Genomic DNA, 26392 nt, shown 5'->3' on the forward strand with positions numbered 1-26392 from the left:
CTATCTCATATCCTTATCCTGACCCATTCCAACTAGAGGTTTATATTGTGTGTGCCATCTTTCCGACACAAGTGAATAAACATTATCTCAATCAAGTTGAATCATCGATTTGTTTATATATAATAGTTTAATATTTTTGCATTTAAGGATAAGCGTAGATCCGTAAGGGCCATCCTGAGCCTTGGCAGCTATCCATCAGGGTCTTTAAGAAAATGCCCATTCATGCTGTCCCGGCCCACAAGATATATTCACCAATAACAAGCTTTGTTCAAGCCATCTTTGTCTTCTGGACAGCCTTACAGGCAATTCATCTGTGCGAGACCCATCTTCCCTCTCCTTCAGATGTGAAGATCTTTACGTATAAGACATCTTTCATCAGTCCCTGAGTTTCTAAGGCCTTTCTAGGTAGGTAGATAGTCAGCCAGCCAGTCAGCCAGCCAGTCAGTCACCCAGTCATCCAGTCAGTCAGCCAGCCAGCCAGCAAGCCAGTCAGCCAGCCACCCAGTCAGCCAGCCAGTCAGTCAGCCAGTCAGCCAGCCAGTCAGCCAGTTAGTCAGCCAGCCAACCACCCAGCCAGTCAGCCAGTCAGCCCGCCAGCCAGCCAGCCAGCCAGTCAGCCATTCAGCCCGCCAGCCAGTCAGCCAGCCGGTCAGTCAGTCAGCCAGTCATTCAGTCAGCCAGCCAGCCAGCCAGCCAACCAGTCAGACAGCCAGCCAGTCAGCCAGCCAGCCAATCAGTCACCCAGTCATCCAGTCAGTCAGCCAGCCAGTCAGCCAACCAGCCAGCCAGTCAGCCAGGCAGCCAGCCAGCCAGCCAGTCAGCCAGCCAGCCAGTCAGCCAGCCAGCCAGTCAGCCAGCCAGTCAACCAACCAGTCAGCCAGCAAGCCAGCCAGTCAGCCAGCCAGTCAGCCAGCAAGCCAGCCAGCCAGTCAGCCAGCCAGCCAGCCAGGCAGCCAGCCAGCCAGCCAGCCAACCAGCAAGCCAGCCAACCAGCCAGTCAGCCAGCCAGCCAGTCAGCCAGCCAGTCAGCCAGCCAGCCAGCCAATCTACACATAGAGCCAGGCGCCGTGGCTCTCCTCGGGAGAACACGGAAGCAAGTCTGCCATCTTAGAGTCGTTGGTGTGGGAGTAGCCTGCCGCTCCTGGCAGATTGTGTGGTCTGTGCTTGTGTGGAAGGGAGGCGCTGGCTGACAGTAACATAGTGACGGGATAACACAGCGTGAGAGGGGAGGACGGGGAGGGGAAAGAGGGGTGCTGAACGCAAGATTGACAGAGAATCAGAAAGAATGTTTTTTCCCAAGTCTTCATTCCCTCTCATGCCAAGATTTAAGGTTGTTTTATTCATAGTTCCAACTATTGGATAGTTTTGTTGTAGTTTACTAACTAAGGTTGTGGTGTTTGAGGTTCAGCTCACGGATGGTGTGTTTGGTCCCAAAACATTTGGGGTTTGTTGTGTCTGACTTTATGTAATTCATTTCACTTCTTCATTTCCTCTACGGCTATATTCTGAGTGATGGCCATGTGGCTCATTTTGGATAGTTTGTTGATTATCCAGACTCTCATCCACCTTATATGCACCTTTCTCGCTTCATCTCCCCTCCAGTGGAGTGAAATTTCTAGCGCTGCACTTGCTGAGTTTGGTCTGACTTACGTGGTATAATGTTCTGAAGGCCTTCTTATCAATATTTATGAAGGCAGTTCTCACATACGCTAAACTTGCATATGCTTTTCATGATAAACGTTTAATGTGCGCTACAGGCTATGGTTACGTGTGATGCTCACCTTTCAGGTGAGTACTCACCTAGCTGTATTTACCTAGTTGTGCTTGCGGGGGTTTAGCTATGGTTCTTTGGTCCCGCCTCTCAATCATCAATCCACTGGTGTACAGATTCCTGAGCTTCTAAAGCTCCATCTTTGAAACTGTATATGGAGTCTGCCTCCATCACATCGCCTTCTAGTGCATTCCATTTACTAACCTCTCTGACACTAGAGAAGTTCTTTCTAACGTCTGTGTGGCTCATTTGGGTACTCAGCTGCCACCTGTGTCCCCTTGTGCGTGTATCGTGTTATATAATCCATCCTTGTCTACCCTGTCAATTTTCCTGAATTTTGTATGTGGTGATCACGTCTCCCTGAGCTCTTCTGTCTTTCAGCGACGTGAGGTGCATTTCATGCAGCCTTTCCTCGTAACTCATGCCTCTTAGTCCTGAGACTAGCCTGGTGGCATACCTCTCAGCTTTTTCCAGCTTCATCATGTGCCTGACAAGGTACGGGCTCCATGCTGGGGCCGCATAATCCAAAATTGGTCTTATATACATGGAATACAAGGTTCGCTAAGATTCCTTAAACAGGTTTCTGAAGGCAGTTCTGGTGTTAGCCAGCCTCGCATACGCCACCGATGATATTCTTTTTATGTGGCCTTCAGGTGACGGGTTTGGCTTATCAACTCCTAGATCTTTCTCTCTGTCCGTTTCGTGAAGGACTTCATCTACAATTCGGTATCCCGGTATCCCGTGTCTGGCCTTCTATTTTCTCAAACTAGTTTCAATATCTTACATTTACTTGGATTGAACCTTAGTATCCTTTAGCTTGTCTAGATCATCTTGTAGCCTCATACTGTCTTCCTCTGTCTTAATCCTCCTCATAATTTTTGAATCTTCAGCAAACATTGAGAGAAACGAGTCTATTCCCTCTGGGAGATCATTTACATATACCAGAAACAATATGGGTCCAAGGACTGATCCCTGTGGAACTCCACTGGTGACGCCACACCACTCCGAGACCTCACCCCTCACAGTGTTTGGTCGCCATATTATGAGGGGTAGAGATAGGAGAACATATTGGAGGGAGGAGTAATACGTCCTCCCTCGACGAAGGTCAGTGGATGACTGAGGGAGGGGGGGGGGGGGTTAGCCACCGGCTGGCGGCGGCGGCCAGCAGCATGTCTGGACATGTTCCCAGAGTGGACCTCGCCCACGATAGAGGAGTACCGTCGTGGCGACGTGTTAGAGTTTAAGGAGATGTCAGATGGAGTTTTATTTTCTGTGGATACATTTAATTATATTTTAGTATGGAAACATTCTTATTGGCATGGCAATGGAATTGCAGGTTTGTTTGGGGAGGAGTTGATGGAAGAACTTCGAGGCCAGGGAAGGAGTTAATGGAGGAAACTTCGAGGCTGGAGAAGTGTATGCTGAAATCTGTGGGAGAGCAGAACTCCATAGTGAGGAGTTGACCTGAAGCAGTGTAAAGGAACAGTGAAGAAGAGTTTCCAATGTCACCGTGGAATCAGTGGTGAAGCATCACTGGTGTTTGAAGAGGACTTCATTGTGCAGCAGCTTAGGGAGAACTGCAGAAGTGTACTTTTGAGTATTTTGGAGGACCTAGAGATATATATGGTAGTGAACCTCCAGGAGCAGAGCAAAGGTTTATGGTGGATACTCAGGAATGTATAAGGGAAGTGCTTGAATACTTATTGGCGTGTAAGACGCAGTGTAAGGTGGGAGATTGACTGCTTCTTGTGTCGGGGAATATTTCTGCAGAGGTTTCTGGTGTTTCAGCCACAGGCTGAGTTTATATAGTTTTAGGGCTGAGTGTATAACATTGTTATGACGAGATTTCACCCCCCCCCCCCCCACACACACTTAGTGAGGGAGTAGTAAGTGGTAAGCCAAGAGTTGGGCAGTCACTTGATATGGATGGTTGGTGAAGCCAGGATTGGGTGTTGAATTGTTACCGGGCTGTAACAGCTTTGAGAGTGTTGTATGATACTATTTTAATGTTTTTATGTCACGTATTGTATTTGTTTTTCGATTATTAAATGTGTATTGTTAGCTGGCGTTTGCTCCTGTCCTGGTGAGGCTTCCTCGCAAGCAGGAGAGAGAAAGGATCACAGCTGCGGATAGGGTGGCAGGGAGTACTAATTCGAAAAGGGGGATTTAGATCATACCAAACAAGGAGAGAGTGGGGAGTCATGGCGGCTCAAGTAGGGTGTGTACACTGGACAACGAGGCCAGTGTTGGAGCCACACCCCTTAATATGTGATGTTGAACTCCTCCAAGAACAAGAGGCGTACAGGGTGATCTCCTGAGTGAATTTCAAGCACTCCAGTGTTCACTGTTGGTCAACCAACGGTAGCGGGAGTGTGGCTGCCGAGGTCGGTTGTCTGTTATATAAACTATAAGCCTTTCGAGGCTTAATAACTATAAGCCTTTCGAGGCTTAATAACTATAAGCCTTTCGAGGCTAATAAGCCTTTCGAGGTCGTAATAACCCTCTGGCGAGTGTTATTACGACCTCAACAATACCTTTCTGACCAACCGTTCTTTATACTAGAATACTACGAGTATACTTTAATTCAGAACATAATGTAGGAGTATAGCCTATACACACCGAGAAGCAGGGATATACAGGGAGAGGTGATCACTAGCACACATCAACTACCTTCACTAGCCACGAGCGCTGCATCACATGAGAAGTAAAAACAATAGCAATAAACAATTAAATTAACTCTCACGTTCAAACTAATAGTTTTCGCACGGATGATATCTTCTCTGCTGTAATGTTAGGAATATTATTTAAATAAAATCCCGTTATCATTACTAAAATGTCCATTATTACAGAGCACAACACCGGAGTCACATTTTGTGTAAGAGATAGTCTTTGTTCCTGGAATCCTCATGCTACGAGGCTTACACATATCCCCCACGAACACTGTATACAACTTGTGTATTAATGTTTGTCTAATATTGTATACTATTAGAGAAATAAAAGTTTAACTCATTCTGGTAATGTCTGGTTAAGGGGTCATGATGGCTGAATGGCTCGAGCTGCACTCAAAATTCAGTGTTTCGTCTTCGAAATGTCTGCTGAAGAGACAGGTAAATCGTCCTCAAAACGAGGACCAGAAGCCAGGGAATCAAACAGTTTATGTAACTCCTTCAATATAAACTAAAACACTTTACTCAAGAGCAAATATTGAGGCCATGTAATGAGACAAGACTCACACCCCTGGACTTCCCCAGACACACTCGCTACCTACTGAACCATGACGGGCTTAAAACTGTCACAACCAAAAGCTGGTCCCAAAGATTGTACATAGTAATATAATCATTAAATATATTTTTGTTGTAATTATTCTCAAATTGTTGTGGCTTTAGATTGAGCTACACGGAACAAAACGTTGCAAGTAGCACGGGCTATGGTGAGCCCGTAGTGGACTTACCTAGCACAGGAGCGGGGCTGTAACTCTGGGATTATTCTGAAATTTCTTTGTAAATTTATCATTTGTTTCTAAATAAATTTATGTGAATTCAGGTAGGAAACATTGAAAATTAGAAAGTAATAATTCACATATCTTTTTGTAAAGAATGGTATTAAAACTAAGAGGCAAGTGCCATTGCAAAGGTCTTTACAGAAACAAATTACTACATTATCCAAATATGGACGAAGAACAGAACAATTGCTACGCCATCGGCGAACAGATATTTACCTCGAATAAAAATCCAGAAAACGACGTTGAAGTCTTCAGCAAAGTCCTGCGTTTCTTGCCTCTCTTAAACATAAAAGTTACAAGAATCTTCTTGTGAATTTGTTAAAATAAGGACCGACAAATAACCACGGTATACACTTGTAGACATCCAGGTTTTCATACATTTATGTATTGGTTGAATGTATATAAATTAGTCAAGACAGGATCTTCACACTGTACTAAGGAGTGTGTGCAGTGTTGCAAGCATGTATGTTCGGCACACATTATAGGGTATTACACTTCTCTCCGTCTCTCTTTCTCGTAATTCATTATTCCTTCTTCCATCCGAATATGGCTTTATCTCTGTCTGTCTGTCTCTCTCTTTCTCTCTGTCTGTCTGTCTCTCTCTTTCTCTCTGTCTCTCTGTCTCTCTGTCTCTCTGTCTGTCTGTCTGTCTGTCTGTCTCTCTCTCTCTCTCTCTCTCTCTCTCTCTCTCTCTCTCTCTCTCTCTCTCTCTCTCTCTCTCTCTCTCTCAGTTACCACCTTCCATTCACCACAACTTGGCACAAATCCTTAAATATGCTAATTATATAATCAGATAATTTCCCGCTGGGGGTGGTAAAGACTGTGGGATTTAAGACGGGGGGATCTTCACATATTTCGTGGCAGTAATCCCCCCTGGCAGTCTCAGACTTGGGTCAGTAATCTCTGGCAGTCTCTGACTTGGGTCATGACAATAACGAGCCTCGCCCTCTGCCACAGCTCCCCACAATGGACGTTTTAATGGGGTCATGATGGCTCCTGACGAGCATGTTGGCAAGCGCGTGTGCTCACCTAGATGTACTTACCAACAAGTACTCAGATGTACTGAACTATATCTACTCGCCTAGATGTACTCACCTTGATTTACTCGACGAGATGTACATATCTATCATATATCATATAGTAGTGCATATTAACTATTCTCGTGGACTTTGGAGCCCCAAGGATGAGACGCATAGCTTCATTTGGCAAGGTTTCAGGAGATTTAAATTTTTTGTCTGCATACAGTGTGAGATGTGAGTGTGTGTGTGTGTGTGTGTGTGTGTGTGTGTGTGTGTGTGTGTGTGTGTGTGTGTGTGTGTGTGTGTGTGTGTGTGTGTGTGTGTGTATTCACCTAGTTGTGCTTTCGGTAGTTGAGCTCTGCTCCCTCGGCCCTCCTCTCAACTGTCAATGAATCAACTGTTACTAACTACTATTTTTTTTCACACACACACACACACACACACACACACACACACACACACACACACACACACACACACACACACACACACACACACACACACACACACACACACACACACACATACACACACACACACACACACACACACACACACACACACAGCGGGACCAAAGAGCTCAACCCCCGCAAGCACAAATAGGTGAGCACACACACACACACACTCACATCTCACTGTATACAGACAAAAAACTTAAATCTCCCTGAACCTTGCCAAATGAAGCTATGCGTCTCATCCTTGGGGCTCCAAAGTCCACGAGAATAGTTAATATGAGAGCAGAGTTAAAGTTACCTACCATAAGTGAGAGAATTTTGTCTATTAGCACAGTTTTCGGCGTGAAGGCATTGAATAGATCTAGGCAACACATGAAGTTTCAAGCTAAACTTTCTAATATGCTGCACTCACCTGAGGTCTATAGAAGAAGAACGAAATCTGATTATGCATTTTGGTTCTACAAGGTAGCCAACTTCATCAAAATATTAAATACGTACCCAACTCAATCAACAAATTACTCCACGGGATAACTGGGATCTATCAGTTGATTTTGTAAATGCACCCAAGAAAGATAGTGTGCACTCTACATTATTAAAACAGTTAACACTGAAAAGCATCACTGAGAGTACTCAGAGTGTGGGTAACGATGTGTATCAGTGCTATACCGACGGTTCTGTAGAAGAAGGTGGACGATGTACCGGATGTGCATGTAATATATTTGAACAATCTTCTTTCGTACATAAGCAATGAAGCGCGTCAATGACTTGGCAAGTACAACTCAAACCGAACTTGCAGGCATATACCTTGGCCACTGAATTTTTAAAAGACAAAGGCAGTGGACTTGTATATTGTGACTCGCAGAGTGCACTCCTGGCATTGAATGCACATAGTAGTGACACCCAGAAAACAGTCAGTGATATTCGAATGAATGTTTTAGCTGCTAAAGAAAACAGATTTGAAATTAAATTCCTATGGATACCATCACATGTTGGCATCTTAAGGCATGACACTGTTGATATGCTTGCAAAGACAGCCTGTAGAAAACCAGTGGTAGAAATTGATATGGGTGTTTCATTAGCAGTGACAAAGAAAATACTTTAACAAATATGTAATGAAGATCTCATCGACCTAACAAATTCACAAAGACCTGAAAGTTGTAGCATTAAATATTATGATAGATATCGTGAGGAGACATTCACATATGGGACTAATAGAACAAGAACTCGGCAATATGATGTTATAGTGGCCAGAATACGCCTGGGTTATAGACATATCTGGCAACTTTCTCAAAACCCAAATGTCGAGTACACAATGTGTCAACTTTGTGAAAGAGAAAACATGCACTCTCTTGAACATTTATATTGCTGAATGTCCCATATTGACTGACTTTCGCCCTCCTGGGCTAAGGTATGCTAAACTCAGTAATTACTATGAGTACTGGAACTCTTGGTGATATATTGGACCTGTACCCAATGTACTCATTATAGATTGACCATGTAATGTATCAATTATACAATGTATGTATGTGATGTAACTCTGTATCCTGAGCTTGTAAAAGCACCTTAGTCACCTTCAGTGATTAAGTACACACTAGTTTCTCTATCAGCTATCTCACCCTGTCAGAGTAAAAGAGACAAATGTATATGAATACATGAATACATGCGTGAGTATATATGTATGTATATATGCATATGTATGTATATATGTATATATACGTATATGTGTGTGTGTGTATTTATATGTATGTGTATTAAGTATATATGGAAGCTGCTCAGAATTACACTTCACCTTTGGAAATGCACATTAATGACACTACGTAAAGGACTCATCGAAAACTTTATGTAGGGCATACGTAAATACACAGATTTACGTATGCCCTACATAAAGTGTTCGGTGAGTCCTTTACTTAGGTCAGCTTAGCATTTTAAAAGCACCGAATCAACTTCTGTTGTTGATTGTTCAATAAATCCCTGAACTACATGTTTAACACACCTCTAACCCTGTCCATGGAGGACTGAAGAAAATGTATATATGCTGGTTTGCATTGTAAATGTGTGGCCACGTCTATGGAACAAAAAAAAGCACAGGGGCGCCAGGAGAGAGTGGAAAACCAGGAAATCACAGCGCCCAACACAACATCCCCATAGGTGAGGAGGGAATCTACAACCAGCTACCCAGTAACACCAGAGGAGAGGACAACCCCACCACCCTCCTCAGCATAGGAAACTCCCATACCCCAAACCCTCCTTGCCCCCACTCAAATGCTCAGCCAAATATCCCTCCCCCCCCACGCCATTCCCACCCTTCTACCCCTCCTCCCCTCCCGCCATGTTTCCCCCCCCCCCCTTTTCCTTTCATTCCTCCCTCCCTCCCCCTTCATCCCATACCCTCCCTGTCCCCCCCCTTCACTTGACCCCCCACTCCTCACCCCAGTATCTTCTGAGAATCCTGTTATCCACCTCACAAATCCTCACACCCTTGGAACAGTTTCCCCCGTCAGCAGGACATTCACCAAGGAGGCGATTTGAGTAGGGACAGAAGAAAGTGAGCCTCAAGGCAATGTACGCTAACATAGATAGAATTACAAATAAAGCAAATGAACTTGGAGAATGGGTACTAGAAGAAACCCCAGACAAAATAGCACTTACAGAAACAAAGCTAACGAAAACTATAACAAATGCAGTGTTCCCACAGGACTACTATGTTATGTGGAAAAAGAGAGAGAGAGAAGGAAGAGGTTGTGGTGGTGGTGTAGCTCTGCTGGTAAGAAAAGGCTGGGATTTTGAAGAGATGGTTATTCAGGACTGTGAAGGTTTCAGTGACTACATAACAGGTACCATAACAACTGGAGGACAAAAGATTATAGTCGTAGTCATATATAATTCATCACCAAATGACAGAAGACCCAGACAGGAATATGATAGAAACAATATGGCCACCATTAACATAATAGAGAGAGCAGCTTCTGTTGCTAACAGGAATGTATCTGGACTACTAATCATGGAGAACTTCAACCACGGGAAGATAGATTGGAAGAACAGAGACCCACATGGAGGACCAGATACTTGAAGATCTAAGCTGCGGGACGCGGTCACAAGAAACTTTCTAGGCCAACACGTCAAGGGCCCGACAAGAATGAGAGGGGAGGATGAACCAGCTATGCATGGTCTCATATTCACCCTAAATGAGTGGGATATAAGGGAAGTTAAGATGGAAGCCCCTTGGGAATGAGTGATCACAGTGTAATGATCTTTGAGTACTTGGTAGAGCTTGGACTTATCTCCCCCCAAAAAAACTAGAAAACAAAAGGCTGGCATACCGCAAGGGGAATTATGAGGGGATGAGAAGTTCCCTAAGTGATATACCATGGGACACTGACATCAGAGCTAAGTCTGTACAAGACATGATGGACTATGTCACCCGAAAGGGTCAGAAGGCAGTAAACAGGTTTATCCTTGCCCAAAGGGAAATATCCGAGAAGCAAAAGAAGAATCCATGGTTTAACAGGGAATGTATGGAAGCATAGGAACTGAACAAAAGGGCGTGGAGGAACTTCAGAAATAACAGAACACCAGAAAGTAGAGAGAGATACCAGAGAACTGGGAATGAGTATGTTAGTGTGAGAAGGGAAGCATAGAAAAATTATGAAAATGATATAGTAAGCAAAGCCAAGAACGGTCCAAAGCTACTCCAGTCACATCAGGAGGAAAACAACAGTGAAAGAACAGGTAATGAAACTTAGAACAGACGAGGACAGGTATACAGAGAAAGACAAAGAGGTGTGTGAAGAATTCAACAAGAGGTTCCAGGAGGTCTTCACAATAGAATATAGTGAGGTCTCTGCGCTTGGAGAGGGGACAGTAAACCAGGCGGCATGGGAAGGGTTCGAAATTACGAGAGATGAGGTCAAGAGACACCTGTTGGATCTGAATGTGAGAAAGGCTGTTGGTCCAGACAGGATCTCAGCATGGGTATTGAAAGAGTGTGCAGAGGCCCTCTGCTTGCCTCTCTCCATAGTGAATATTAGGGCACTGGAGGTGGGAGAACTACCAGAAATATGGAAGGCGGCTAATGTAGTCCCATTGTACAAAAAGGGTGACAGACAAGAGGCAATGAACTACAGGCTAGTGTCCTTAACTTGTATACCATACAAAGTGATAGAGAAGATCGTGAGGAAAAATCTAGTAACACAACTGGAGAGAAGGGACTTCGTCACAAATCGCCAACATGGGTTCAGGGAGGGTAAATCTTGACTTCCTGGCTTAATAGAATTCTACGATCAGGTGACAAAGATTAAGCAGGAACGAGAAGGCTGGGCGGACTGCATTTTTTGGGCTGTCGGAAAGTCTTTGACACAGTCTCCCATATGATTCTGGTACATAAGCTGGAGAGACAGGCAGGAGTAACTGGTAGAGTGCTCCAGTGGATAAGGGTCCTAAAGGATTACTAAGGGATAAGGGCTTGCTTCCTAAGCAATAGGAAGCAAAGAGTTACAGTGAAGGGTGAGACCTCAGATTGGCGTGAAGTCACCAGTGGAGTCCCACAGGGCTCTGTACTCGGTCCAATCCTGTTTTTGATATACGTAAACGATCTCTTGGAGGGTACAGACTCATTCCTCTCAATGTTTGCTGACGATGCCAAAATTATGAGAAGGATTAAGACAGAAGAGGACTGCTTGAGGCTTCAAAAAGACCTAGTCAAATTAAAGGAATGGTCGAATGGTTGTTAGAGTTTTATCCAAGCAAATGTATTGTAATGAAGATAGGTGTAGGGAGCAGGAGGCCAGATACAAGGTATCATTTGGGAGATAAAATTCTTCAAGAGTCAGAGAGAGAGAGAGAGAAAGACCTGGGGGTTGATGTCACGCCAGACCTGTCCCCAGAAGCCCATATTAAGAGGATAACATCAGCCGCATATGCAAGGCTGGCTGACATAAGAACGGCATTTAGTGACTTGTGCAGGGAATCATTCTGAACTTTGTATACCACATATGTCAGACCAATCCTGGAGTATGCAGCCCCAGCATGGAATCACAATCTAGTCAACCATAAGACTAAACTGGAAAAAGTTCAAAGGTTTGCTACAGACTAGTACCCGGGCTGAGAGGTATGAGCTACGAGGAGAGACTACGGGAATTGAACCTCACATACCTAGAAGACAGAAAACTTAGGGGGGATATAATCACCACGTACAAGATTCTTAGAAGAATTGACAGGGTAGATAATGACAGGCTATTTAACACTAAGGTCACACGCACTAGGGGACACAGGTGGAAACTGAGTGCCCAAATGAGCCACAGTTATTAAAAATATTTTTTTTAATGTAAGAGTGGTTGACAAATGGAATGCATTAGGCACTGATGTGGTGGAGGCTGACTCCATACACAGTTTCAAGTGTAGATATGATAGAGTCCAATAGACTCAGGAACCTGTACACCAGTTGATTGACGGTTGAGAGGCGGGACCAAAGAGCCAGAGCTCAACCCACGCAAGCACAAATAGGTGAGTACACTCACACCCAGGAAGCAGCCCGTAGCAGCTGTCTAACTCCCAGGTATCTATTTACTGCTCGGTAAAAGATGCATCAGGGTGAAAGAAACTGCCCATTTGTTTTTCCGCCGGCTGCTGGGATCGAAACCTGGACCAAGATGCACGAAGCTCTAACGTCGAAGCTGTAACGATTCTTCGCGGCGGGGATCGTATTCCAGGGACCTGCCCGAAACGCTACGCGTACTAGTGGCTGTACAAGAATGTAACAACTCTTGTATATATCTCAAAAAAAAAAAAGCTCCATGTATTACTTCGTAAGTAGGTTTGCTACGAAGGTTCCTAAGTGTGCCCTAAGAAGATGCTTAGGTGCAATTCACGTAGGTCCACTTAGGAAGATATTTGGGTTCTGGGTCTGGGTCACCTGGGTTCCTCTAGAGGTCACTACTGTGTTTCGTTTGGCCAATCAGAGAGCAGCAACATTCTTCATATTGAAGATTTAGCGCTGGCTTATCGGAGATCTACTGCCTCCTATTTACGTCGAATTTTCTTATAAAATTAGTATATTTCGAAGTTAAACTATGTTTTTTCAACTTGTTCAGGCAGCACCGACATTGTAGTAAACAAATATGTTACATTTGTTGTTTACATACGTAATTCTAAGAGATACTGTGTAGCTGTCCTTGTTGCTCGGAAGATTCGCTAACTATCTAATGGCCTCGACGAGGACAGAAAGCCGGCGGCTTGTTAAAGGGCCCGCCAATTGGCTTAATGATAATTTTTAGCTGGAATTTGGCATTTAAGGCTTCAGCGGGTAGGCGGTTCCATGGGTTTATAACCTCTTGGTGGAAAAAACATGTTTTCAGTCCTACATTAGAGAACATACTCTCCAACACTATCTGTGATTGCCCTGTTATCAGTGACTTCATACCAAATGGTATGAGGTACTTTGACCTCTGTAATTACTTCATACACTCAAGAATATTGGAAGATATTCGTGTGCTGCACCAAAATTTTGCCAGTGGAGGCTAATAGATCAGCCATAAGTATTTTGTTCTCTCCTGATTCCATGTATGACTGGCCATCCTGTGAGGTGAGGATGTTGGATGAGCTTGTAGCTGGTTTTTGATCTACACTGTGTGGTCCTTCACACAGAATAGGGAAGCAGCACATTGCTGTGTATACCAAAACATGTTAAAAAATACATAGTTTGAGAGGAGTCTTGTAGAAACTGGTAAGAGTAAATATAATATAATATTTTCATGATTCAGCGCTTACCTCTTGTGAAAATCGTGAAGAGTTGTTTAGTCAGAGTTTATTTGTTTTTTGTATTGAGGCTGGTATTTTCTACCTTGATTCCATGTATGTCTAACCATTCTGTGAGATGGGAGTATTAGATAAACTTATAACTAGTTTTTTATCTACACTGTGTAATATTCCATATAGACTAGGGTAGCAGCACATTGCTGCGTATAACTAATCTTAATAAAAAAAATCAGTAATAAACATTTTAAATTATAGTTTGTATTATTACAAGTACTGTATTATCCTTATTAAATCATGTTAACCATGGATCATTAAGATCTCATGTTAATATGTAATAGTCATATTTCTTTCGAACTGCTAATCCATGCTAATCATTTTTAATCATTCATTAACTTGTGCATTATGTCTCAATTTTCACTTCCTTGGATATACTGTGCAGTACAAAAGGTAGGATAAAAATAAACCAGTAATATTTCTTTCATTATATTTTTTTTATTTAAATAACTGCATCAATATTTTTACAGCTGACAGGATTTGTTTTACCATACAGGTGCATTGTTTGTTAAACAAATTGGTTTATTGTTACATACAATGGTGCTACATAGCCTTCCCAGCTTGGTGCCTTCTTTTAATACTTACTTACTGATTAATAAATATATTTTATTCCGGAAAAGTACATACAGTTGATTTACAAACATAATGTTGGATTTATAGACAGAGCTAGTACATAAAATACCTAAAGCCACTAATACTCATATCATTTCGGGCAAGGTGTGGGGGAAAACACTTAGACTCAAACTTAATAGTAATCGGGATTAGGTATAAATTGTGTCGAAAGAAGGAATAAAAAATAAAAAAAGGGGGGATAACATAGCAGAAATCTGCAATTGTACACGTTGGTGAACAGCATTTTTAAAAAATAGCAAGACATGGGTTGACATTTAGGGAGTAAGGTAGGTTACATGGAGTTAATTAGGTAGTATTTGGTTTTACTCTTAAACTGGTTGAGAGAGGTACAGCCTTTGACATGATTCGGGAGGTCATTCCACATTCTGGGTCCCTTGATTTGTAGAGCACTTCTAGTTTGGTTACACACAGCCAAATTGTGTAACAGGAAGAGGTCTTGGACACGGCTGATTCCTCTAAATGCTAAATGTAGAGGAATCCGCGGTGTATTCCTCAAATAAAATAAGCTGCCTCAGCTTATAGGGTAAATAAAATAAGCATTTCTCAAATAAGTAGCTGCCTCACCTCACTGCCTTACTGCTACATAGCCATCCCAGCATGGTGCCTCCTTTTAATAATTACTTGTTTCACACCCAAGTTGTGTAACAGGAAGAGGTCTTGGACCCCTATTTCCCTCTCTCTTTTTTAATAGTCCATATAGTCATAATTATAGCTTTAAGTATTCAATGAATAAAGTTTTTGACATTTTTACCCTTCTCCTTACCTAACATCATTTGTGCAGCATATTTTTATTTTATGTCTCACCCAGATTTAATTTAAAAATAAAACTAAACTAAATAAATTAGAAATAGGTATGTATAGCTAAGGTACACCCTTACGACAAGGTGAACAGGAGCATTTGGTGATAGTAAATGATCCCATCAGGCAGGTCTCACACCTTCTCTCATATTTCATGTCCACCAGTGTTTATTTACTTAATAACTACTGGTATAATATCTAGCTATTATAAAATTAATTCTAATATCATAAAAGACATATTTACTCAACGTTTCAAGCAGAGAATGCATATATAACTAACACGAAGGACTACTCTTCACGAGATTTAATAGCTATAATCTTTTGTTTATGTTCCAAAATCTTAAAATCGATCCCAGTGTTATGTAGTAGAGAAAAATTGAGTTATATCCAGTTTACGTAAAGCTACGAGTGGTCGACACCACACTTAGATGCCGGACCAAACTTACGAAGGTTTTTCACTTTAGTATAGCTACCTGAATACTGACATAGCCGCCACGAAGGCGCTAAGAAGGAAAATATTCGTAGCTAAGAAGAAAAACCTTCGTAAGTACCTTCGTGAATCTGGCCCCTGGACCCTAGGTCCACGAGCTTAGAGCGCTGTCCACTCAACAACCCAGCCCCCGATGTGTGTGTGTACTCACCTAGTTGTACTCACCTAGTTGTGTCTGCAGGATCGAGCATTGACTCTTGGATCCCGCCTTTCGAGCATCGGTTGTTTACAGCAATGACTCCTGTCCTATTTCCCTATCATACCTGGTTTTAAAATTATGAATAGTATTTGCTTCCACAACCTGTTCCTGAAGTGCATTCCATTTCCCCACTACTCTCACGCTAAAAGAAAACTTCCTAACATCTCTGTGACTCATCTGAGTTTCAAGCTTCCATCCATGTCCTCTCGTTCTGTTACTATTCCGTGTGAACATTTCGTCTATGTCCACTCTGTCAATTCCTCTGAGTATCTTATACGTTCCTATCATGTCCCCCCTCTCCCTTCTTCTTTCTAGTGTCGTAAGGCACAATTCCCTCAGGCGCTCTTCATACCCCATCCCTCGTAGCTCTGGGACGAGTCTCGTTGCAAACCTCTGAACCTTTTCCAGTTTCATTATATGTTTCTTCAGATGGGGACTCCATGATGAGGCGGCATACTCTAAGACTGGCCTTACGTAGGCAGTGTAAAGCGCCCTAAATGCCTCCTTACTTAGGTTTCTGAATGATGTTCTAACTTTTGCCAGTGTAGAGTACGCTGCTGTCGTTATCCTATTAATATGTGCCTCAGGAGATAGATTAGGTGTTACGTCCACCCCCAGGTCTCTTTCACGCGTCGTTACAGGTAGGCTGTTCCCCTTCATTGTGTACTGTCCCATTGGTCTCCTATCTCCTAGTCCCATTTCCATAACTTTACATTTGCTCGTGTTGAATTCTAGTAGCCATTTCTCTGACCATCTCTGCAATCTGTTCAGGTCCTCTTGGAGGATCCTGCAATCCTCATCTGTCACAACTCTTCTCATCAACTTTGCATCATCCGCAAACATCGACATGTAGGACTCTACGCCTGTAAACATGTCGTTAACATATACAAGAAATAGAATTGGTCCCAGCACCGATCCTTGTGGTACTCCACTTGTTACTGTTCGCCAGTCCGACTTCTCGCCCCTTACCGTAACTCTTTGGCTCCTTCCTGTTAGGTAGTTCCTTATCCATTCTAGGACCTTTCCCCCCACCCCCGCCTGCCTCTCGAGCTTGAACAGCAGTCTCATGTGCGGTACTGTATCAAAGGCTTTTTGGCAGTCCAGAAATATGCAGTCTGCCCAACCATCTGTGTGTGTGTGTGTGTGTGTGTGTGTGTGTGTGTGTGTGTGTGTGTGTGTGTGTGTGTGTGTGTACTCACCTAGTTGTGCTTGCGAGGGTTGAGCTCTGGCTCTTTGGTCCCGCCTCTCAACTGTCAATCAATCAACTGATTTTGATTTTTTCCACACACACACTCACCCCCAGGAAGCAGCCCGTAGCAGTTGTCTACCAAGTACCTATTTGCTCTTAGATGAACAGGCACATCAGGGTGAAAGAAACTCTGCCCATTTGTTTCCTCCTTCGCCGGGGATCGATCCCCGGTGGAAGATTTCTTAATGTCAGTCATCTAATAAAAAAACTCCTGACCCTTTCTTCTCCTACTACGTAAACCTAATACTAAGTACAAAGATAACCTCAAGGGTGTTCCTTTCTTGTTTATTCCACCCGCTCACATTCCCAAGCTTTTTAGAAATGTGAAGCAATGAACGAGGCTGTTCGCAAACTGCTGAGTTTCAACTCATGGCTTCTTGTTCTGCTGATTCTCAGTTAAAATTGGTAGATGATTGTCAGCACTTTGATCTGTTTCCATCAGTCTCCTCAAACTCTCCTTCCTTCTGTGTGAAGTTTAGTTCCCTTAACCTATAATATTATGCTATTTGTCTTAGTTTCCTTAACCTATACTAGTATTATAGTGCTCTTAGTTTCTTTAACCTATAATAGTTTCCCCGATGATCTTAGTTCAGGTTCCAGTTTTGCTGCATTTCAAATCGTTCTCGTATTGGATCAAGTTTTCCGAAAGAAGACTTGTCAAGGGTCCTAAAAGTTGTCGCAATGTTTGACAAGTATGACCGCACCTCACCTACGAGCAGGTCGGCCGAGCGGACCGCACACTGGTCTTATAATCCTGTGGTCCCGGGTTCGATCCCGGGCGCCGGCGAGACACAATGGGCAGAGTTTCTTTCACCCTATGCCCCTGTTACCTAGCAGTAAAATAGGTACCTGGATGTTTGTCAGCTGTCACGGGCTGCTTCCTGGGGGTGGAGGCCTGGTCGAGGACCGGGCCGCGGGGACACTAAAAAAGCCCCAAAATCATCTCAAGATAACCTCAAGATAGCCCCTCCCCCCCCCCGGCGGCACTTTGATGGTAATCTTGGGCATAGCTATTTCATCAAATCACTTCATTTTAGTGGGGCAACGTGAGCAACAGAAGGCGAACAACCTTGAATGGTCCCCAAGCATATATGCAAATGAAAATTCCACACCCCAGAAGTGACTCGAACCCGGGCCTCCAGAAATTACCGTTACTGTTTGGTATTGTGGGCAGTGGGTAGGTCCAGGGGTGCCGACTCAGTCAGCAAGCATTACCTTCAATGACATGTAATGTTCAGAAGTGTTTATTTACTTAAAACTATTGCAATAACATATTTTATGATATTAAATGTGCATTTTATGAATAGACAAATACGTACTAAGAGTTATAGACACCAAGATAATATACCCAGTGGGCACAGCTACCGTTAATGACGATGATTCGACGTTGAATCGACGATTATATCGTTGATTCGAGGTCGAATCGACGCCGCTTTTAGTGCCTATTCCCGCAGGCGGCAACGTAACTGCCAAGGGAAAGATGCCCAACGCAGTTGGGCATTTGCTTGGACAAATCCTGCCCCTTGGACATCAAAGTCGTCACGGACAAGTTATTATCCCGGCCAGGTAAACACAGTTGTGAGACGGGACCAAAGAGCTGAATCTCAACCCTCCCTGCAAGCATGATTAGGTTAGTAGACAGGATCGTGCTGCGTGTGGCGGCGTTCGTCAGGGCCGCGGAACAACGAGGTGGAAAAACAAAGTAAGCGCGGGCACGCACCTGTGGAGATGGACCCAATAATGTGTTCCTTTGTGTTGCTACTTGCGCCGCCCGACCCTTCCAGTCACCTTTGCTCCTTCCCTCTCCCCACTCTCTCCCCTTCCATTCATATCCACACCCCTTCCTCCTCTCACCCCTTGTCCATCTCCCCATTATTTCCTTTTCCCTACCCACCCCCATTTTCGTAACCAAATTCACATGTATACCGACAGAATTGTTTGTTTTGGTTACAATCATTAGTAAGAGAGTTTAGGGTAAGGACTTGGTGATGTTTACATCGTAACAGCTGATCATGCGTGTGGACTTCGATCATCACAAGGTGACTGGTGCAGCTGCGAGACTGGCACTGTTAGCTCACCTGCAGCTGACTGGCACAGCTTCAAGACTGGCACTGTTAACTCACCTGCAGCTGACTTATGTAGCTTCAAGACTGGCACTGTTAACTCACCTGCAGCTGACTTATGTAGCTTCAAGACTGGCACTGTTAGCTCACCTGCAGCTGACTTATGTAGCTTCAAGACTGGCACTGTTAACTCACCAGCAGCTGACTTATGTAGCTTCAAGACTGGCACTGTTAGCTCACCTGCAGCTGACTTATGTAGCTTCAAGACTGGCACTGTTAACTCACCAGCAGCTGACCTATGTAGCTTCAAGACTGGCACTGTTAGCTCACCTGCAGCTGACTTATGTAGCTTCAAGACTGGCACTGTTAGGTCACCTACAGCTGACTTATGTAGCTTCAAGACTGGCACTGTTAACTCACCAGCAGCTGACTTATGTAGCTTCAAGGCTGGCACTGTTAGGTCACCTACAGCTGACTTATGTAGCTTCAAGACTGGCACTGTTAGCTCACCTGCAGCTGAGTGGTACAGCTTCAAGACTGGCACTGTTAGCTCACCTGCAGCTGAGTGGCACAGCTTCAAGACTGGCACTGTTAGCTCACCTGCAGCTGACTGGTACAGCTTCAAGACTGGCACTGTTAGCTCACCTGCAGCTGAGTGGTACAGCTTCAAGACTGGCACTGTTAGCTCACCTGCAGCTGACTGGTACAGCTTCAAGACTGGCACAGTTAGCTCACCTGCAACTGACTTATTCAGCTTCAAGACTGGCACTGTTAACTCACCTGCAGCTGCCAGGTACAGCTTCAAGACTGACACTGTCGAAAAATCCGACACCATTTAATAATATCAATGCAATTGCAGATAATATTGCTACGTTGTATACACAACTTACCCATAGAAAATGTAACTTGTAGTGGAACTTTCCGTCTATAGAAAACGGGATATCATTGCCACATACTATTATAAATTCACCAGCTATTCTGCTGGGAATTATTCTTAAATACATTAGTCTTTGGACTTTACCATCATAAAACCATCTTATTCTAATTAACTTAATTATCAGTATTAAAACAAAGTAAATGTGACCATTCTATCAGTTACTGACATCTCTACAATGTGAGGGAGGCGTCAGTGGTGAGGGAGTGGTCAGCCATTGTTGTTTAAGACCACAGAGGCGCAGGGAGCAAATTCGGCTCCTATTATTTCTCTTGGACGAAGTGTTATGGAAACCAAAGGTCTACCATCATCAACACGCTGTCAACAATAATCAAGGGAAGTGTTCAGCCGAAACCCATTTATCTAATCATTTTTGGCCATTAATGTCAGTAGATAGGGCGGACCGGTTAGAATGCAAACAGCCTCTTAATAAAAGGTAATTAAGCCTTGGTATTTATAATTCATTATACAGTGTTTTCTCTGATATAACTGTCATATATTAGGATTCTGGCTTTTAGCTAGCACCCTTTTGACAGGTCAAGAAGAGGAAGCAAACTTTGTGTATCAGTTACCAGGGTGATGGAAGCTGCCTCACACGAGGAAATTTGGTGTCTACATCCTAGTTATATCTGGTGGACTAAGCCTGCTGTATAGTAAGATAAGGAACCTCTTCAATGTATACTAATATATGTAGTTTAATACTGTAGTTTGATTGGCTGCATATATATATATAAATTCAATATGAACCCCCCCCCTAATGTGTAGTGGATCGATTTGTGAGATTATTGCAGAAATACAGTCCACTTAACATCATACAAATTGCTACCGAAATATATAAATTAACGTAAATATAAATTCTATATAAATTCATATAAATTAAATTAAGTATAAATCTCACAGGTCGGTTCCCACACTGTCAGCTCACCTGCAGCTGACTGGTGCAGCTTCAAGACTGGCACAGTTAGCTCACCTGCAGCTGACTGGTGCAGCTTCAAGACTGACACTGTTAGCTCACCTGCAGCTGACTTATGCAGCTTCAAGACTGGCACTGTTAGCTCACCTGCAGCTGCCAGGTACAGCTTCAAGACTGACACTGTTAGCTCACCTGCAGCTGACTGGTGCAGCTTCAAGACTGGCACTGTTAGCTCATCTGCAGCTGACTGGTGCAGCTTCAAGACTGACACTGTTAGCTCACCTACAGCTGACTTATGCAGCTTCAAGACTGGCACTGTTAGCTCACCTGCAGCTGCCAGGTACAGCTTCAAGACTGACACTGTTAGCTCACCTGCAGCTGACTGGTGCAGCTTCAAGACTGGCACTGTTAGCTCATCTGCAGCTGCCAGGTACAGCTTCAAGACTGGCACTGTTAGCTCACCTGCAGCTGCCAGGCACAACTTCAAGACTGGCACTGTTAACTCACCTGCAGCTGACTGGTGGAGCTTCAAGACTGGCACTGTTAGCTCACCTGCAGCTGAGTGGTACAGCTTCAAGACTGGCACTGTTAGCTCATCTGCAGCTGACTGGTGCAGCTTCAAGACTGGCACTGTTAGCTCACCTGCAGCTGACTGGTGCAGCTACGAGACTGGCACTGTTAGCTCAGCTGCAGCTGACTGGTGCAGCTTCAAGACTGGCACTGTTAGCTCACCTGCAGCTGACTGGTGCAGCTTCAAGACTGGCACTGTTAGCTCAGCTGCAGCTGACTGGTGCAGCTACGAGACTGGTACTGTTAGCTCAGCTGCAGTTGACTGGTTGAGACATCCATAACTACAGTAATCTCGCTGAAGTTGTCTGGGCGGAGACTACATGACTGTCAACATTACCTCACCTTGAACAGCTTTTATAATCTCACTCTGCTTAGAGAAATCATTTGAAATAGTGAGATTTTCTCAAATGTATCAAGAGCAAAGTTTCGTTGAAGGTGTGGCTTTGTAGAGATTGATGATTGATGAAGATTAAGCCACCCAAATGGTGGCACGGGCATGAATAGCCCGTAACTCTGTAGAGGTGAGGGCCATGGATATAACTGGCCTTTCCTCTTTACATGAACAGAGTGAAGTGCTTAAGAAAGTAAAAATTAAAAGCATTAAAAATGAATAAGTGGCATAAAGTTTCTTGGTTTCTTCAACTTTATCAGCTAACGCCTTCAAGCAATTGAGAATCGTTTTCTAAAAAGATCTGTTAACGTATGGAAATAAAGCAGCGACGAAATGCAAGGCTCTTGTGTTTATTATGGTCTTCAGAATGTGTTCCTAAAGGAAGCAGAACACTCTCAACACCTCTATAGAGAGAAGGTCTGCCAGTGTGAGAACAATCGTGTCGTTCAACACTCTGTGTCTGCCATATTTCCAGGTAGCAGGACAGTTGCATTTGGCCGCTATTGGGTCGGGTCTGCATGGCTGGGATTCCCTTTGTGCTGAGCTGCGGGTTGGAATGAGACTTCTCTACACGATGTCATTGACTTCTTCATGCGTTGCGTTCTTTACCTCTTATCAACAGCACATGGGCCCCCCTTGAGGCCTTATTAGTGTGTTAGTATATTGTCGCACCTGCTTCTGTGTGTACAGTGGCGTCCGCGAGTGTGTGTGTATTTATTTACTATTTGTGCCTGAAGAATCGAGCTATTAGCTCTTGGACCCCGCCATTCTAACCGCAATATATTTTTCCCTCTATTATGATAACTACATATTTTCCTCTCTAATACATACCCACACTTTCCTATGAGGGCCGCTCGTAGCAGCTGTCTAACTCTCAGGTACCTATTTACTGCTAGATGAACAGATACATCAGGTGAAAGAAACTCCGCTTATATGATTCCGCCTCGGCCGGGAAACGAACCCGGGCTCATGGGACTGCTACCCCTGACCACTGTCTACTAAGCCACGAGGCCCTATAAATCATGTAGGCCCCTGTAGTTGTACTCAGCTAGTTGTGCTTGCGGGTCCCGCCTGTCAACTGTCAATCAACTGGTTTACAGATTCCTGAATCCTACTGGGCTCCATCATATCTACATTTGAAACACTGTATGGAGTCTGCCTCCACCACAACACTGCCTAATGCATTCCATTTACTAACTATTCTGACACTGAATAAGTTCCTTCAAATTTCTCTGTGGCTCATGTGGGTACTCAGCTTCCACCTGTGTTCCCTTGTGCGTGTAACATCCGTGTTAAATAATCCATCCTTGTCAATCCTGTCAATTCCACTGAGGATTTTGTGTGTGGTGATCACGTCACCCCGAGCTCTTCTGTCTTCCAGCGACGTGAAGTGCAGTTCACGCAGCCTTTCCTCATAACTTATGCCTCTTAGTTCTGGGACTATCCTAGTGACATACATCTGAATGTTTTGTTCAGTTCGGTGAGTGTGTGTATACTCACCTAGTTGTACTCACCTAGTTGTGCTTGCTGGGGTTAATCTCTGGCTCTCTGGTCCCGCCTCTCAACTGTCAATCAACTGATGTACAGATTCCTGAGCCTACTGGACTTTATCATATCTATATTTGAAACTGTGTATGGAGTCAGCCTCCACCACATCACTGCCTAATGCATTCCACTTGTTAATTAATCTGACACTGAAAAAATTCCTTCTAACGTCCCTATGGCATATTTGGGTACCCTGTCTCCACCTGTGTCCCCTTGTTTGCGTACCACCCGTGTTAAAAAGTTTATCCTTATCTACCTGTCAATTCCTATAAGAATTTTGTAGGTAGTGATCATGTCTCTTACTCTTCTGTCTTACAGTGTCGTGAGGTGCATTTCACGCAGCCTATCCTCGTAACGTATGCCTCTTAGTTCTGGGACTGGCCTAGTAGCATACCTCTGAACTTTTTCCAGCTTCATCTTGTGCTTCACAAGGTACGGGTTCCATGCTGGCGCCGCATACTCCAGGACTGGTCTTACATATGTGGTGTACAAGGTTCTGAGTGATTCCTTACACAGGTTCCTAAAGGCAGTTCTGATGTTAGCCCGCTTCGCATACGCCGCAGATAACTCAGTGTGTGTGTGTGTGTGTGTGTGTGTTTGTGTGTGTGTGTGTGTGTGTGTGTGTGTGTGTGTGTGTGTGTGTGTGTGTGTACACAACATCTCTAACATTAGAGGACTGATTTCGACATGAATGGGGTAGGGGTTTATTCAGTAATGAGAAAGAGAGAGAGAGAGAGAGAGAGAGAGAGAGAGAGAGAGAGAGAGAGAGAGAGAGAGAGAGAGAGAGAGAGAGAGAGAGAGAGAGAGAGAGAGAGAGAGAGAGGAGAGAGAAGAGAGAGATGGAGGGTGTAGAGAGAGAGAGAGATGGAGGGTGTAGAGAGAGAGAGAGAGAGAGAGAGAGAGAGAGAGAGAGAGAGAGAGAGAGAGAGAGAGAGAGAGAGAGAGAGAGAGAGAGAGAGAGAGAGAGAGAGAGAGAAGAGAGAGATGGAGGGTGTAGAGAGAGAGAGAGATGGAGGGTGTAGAGAGAGAGAGAGAGAGAGAGAGGATATAGTGAGGGGCAATTTCAATGCCACTGAGGCTTCCCACCCACACCGTGCTGCACTAACATTCCCCCCCCCCCCCAATAGCCCCCCCTCGCCGCCCCACCAACACACCACCAACACACCACCAACACACCACCAACACACCACCAACATACCACCAACACACCACCAACATACCATGAATAGATCACCAACAACCGCTTTTTGGAGGAAACAACTTTCAGAAGTGTTTCACTGTGAGTCCCACACTTGAAGCATCAGGTAGCTTTCAGAAGATAAAAAATGATTATATATAAATATTAAAGCCGATTGATAATGTAAGTAAGAACTCTATATGTAGTACTATTATATGCAACACCAGTGAGTTATGTTGCCCTGCTTATACTCTCTATTTCTGCAAGAAACAAGCGATTTTCCTTAAACACAAGTCAACAACCTCAACAAAATGGCACGAATCTGTTGTGAGCTTAAATTTCATACGTTTATGTTGCCACATGTGCGGCCTTGTCGCCCGTAGCTCCTTGAGTAGATGGTAAACTGGTTAGTGCATCTCGCTCCGGCATGTAGGAGTCAAGGTGTCACTTAACTCACAGACTTAATAGTAATGACACTTTTTTGCTGCCCTTACTACTCGTCCTTCGTCTGGTAGACATCCGGCAGGTCAGCTGCCACATCCGGCAGGTCAGCTGCCACATCCGGCAGGTCAGCTGCCACATCCGGCAGGTCAGCTGCCACATCCGCTGACAGCATGTTGGCAGTGGGTCAGCATGTTTCTGATTGGTAGTTGTTATAATTTTATGATGGGATTTTATCCTGTGTGTGTGTGTGTCTGTGTCTCTCTGTCTCTATCTCTCCCTCGTTCTCTCGAACTCTGTTCTCTCACGACCTATACAGAACTCTGTTCTTGTTCTCTATTCTTCTCCTCTTCTCTCTTGAGAGTGTACTCGAAAAGTTTATAAACCGAAATCATCATTATCATTATCCATCATAATCAACAGCATCATCATCACCATCAACATTGTTCACCTATTGTATGTAATAATTATTAAGATAAGAAGTATGCACTAACCATATTCTAAATGAACTGTGATTACCCTAAGGCTTAGTGGGCCAGCCAGAGGCTTAGGGCCCGCGCAGGAATATCCCTGAAAAAACAACTAAGGCGTCAGATAATGCTCGCTAGAACTTAGTCGAGAAGTGTTCCAATTACAGCTGTGACTGACACAATAAGCACGTGGTCTTAAACCAGTGACCTGTGGTAGAGTTAACAGTGAAAATATATATTTTACACCCTCATTATCATCATCATCATTATCATCATCATCATCATCATTATCATCATCATTATCATCATTATCATCATCATTATCGTCAACATCGCCATCTAGCCAACGCAACTTCAAATCCAATAAATATATAAAGCTATAATTCAAAGCAGGACCATCAGTGGGACCTCCTCTCCCCCTGCTACCACCATCGACGACCACCACTATCACCACTACTACCCTCACCAGCCTCATATGTAAAACACATATATGACTATTATATAATATTTACTCGACCCCCGCCCCCCACCCCACCCCAAACCCGCTTTCCCAGAGCTGACTCCAGGGGAGAGGAATGGTTAAAGGCATCATTTTCCACCAGGCTTGATCTACCCCTTGTCCCTTTCCATCCCCCAATCTACCCAATCAACAACCCATTTCCCCTAATCACCACCAATCCCCGACTGATTCCCTAATCACCCCTCCTTCCCTTCACTACCTGTCCCCCCCTCTACCACTACCCTCCTTCATCACCCCCCCCCCCTTTCCCGACGTCTGTGAGTATAAAATGTTGGAGATTCATGGTGTGTGTGCCATACTTTTTAAGTACATTTATTTTTAAATATGTTTTTCTCGGGTCCCCGAAGTTTATGGCTGTTTGGCTGAGTTCTTGGTCATCACTTGCTACTTACTACTATTTACTGCTTATTTTGTTTACTATTTACTACTTATTTTATTTACTATT

At 43.9% G+C, this 26392-nt stretch overlaps 1 protein-coding gene across 1 annotated transcript; it reads left to right on the forward strand.

Moving 5' to 3' along the window:
• The first annotated feature begins 2950 nt into the window (after positions 1-2950).
• Positions 2951-22017, forward strand: LOC138373569 (prestalk protein-like). Its single transcript, XM_069339785.1, has 4 exons — positions 2951-3107; positions 18930-19779; positions 20841-21465; positions 21970-22017. Exons 1-4 carry the CDS (start codon positions 2951-2953, stop codon positions 22015-22017), a joined length of 1680 nt encoding a protein of 559 aa, XP_069195886.1.
• Positions 22018-26392: the final 4375 nt, after the last annotated feature.

This window comes from Procambarus clarkii, chromosome 42, assembly GCF_040958095.1.
Source record: "Procambarus clarkii isolate CNS0578487 chromosome 42, FALCON_Pclarkii_2.0, whole genome shotgun sequence".
In the NCBI taxonomy this organism is placed as follows: Eukaryota; Metazoa; Arthropoda; class Malacostraca; order Decapoda; family Cambaridae; genus Procambarus; species Procambarus clarkii.

What these genes read in the sequence shown, in the direction of transcription:
- LOC138373569 (XM_069339785.1), top strand. Translation starts at nt 2,951, where the DNA reads ATGTTCCCAGAGTGGACCTCGCCCACGATAGAGGAGTACCGTCGTGGC. An exon ending in GCATGGCAATGGAATTGCAG is followed by an intron (nt 3,108 to 18,929) that starts GTTTGTTTGGGG and finishes ACATCGTAACAG; the next exon opens with CTGATCATGCGTGTGGACTT. An exon ending in AACTCACCTGCAGCTGCCAG is followed by an intron (nt 19,780 to 20,840) that starts GTACAGCTTCAA and finishes CCACACTGTCAG; the next exon opens with CTCACCTGCAGCTGACTGGT.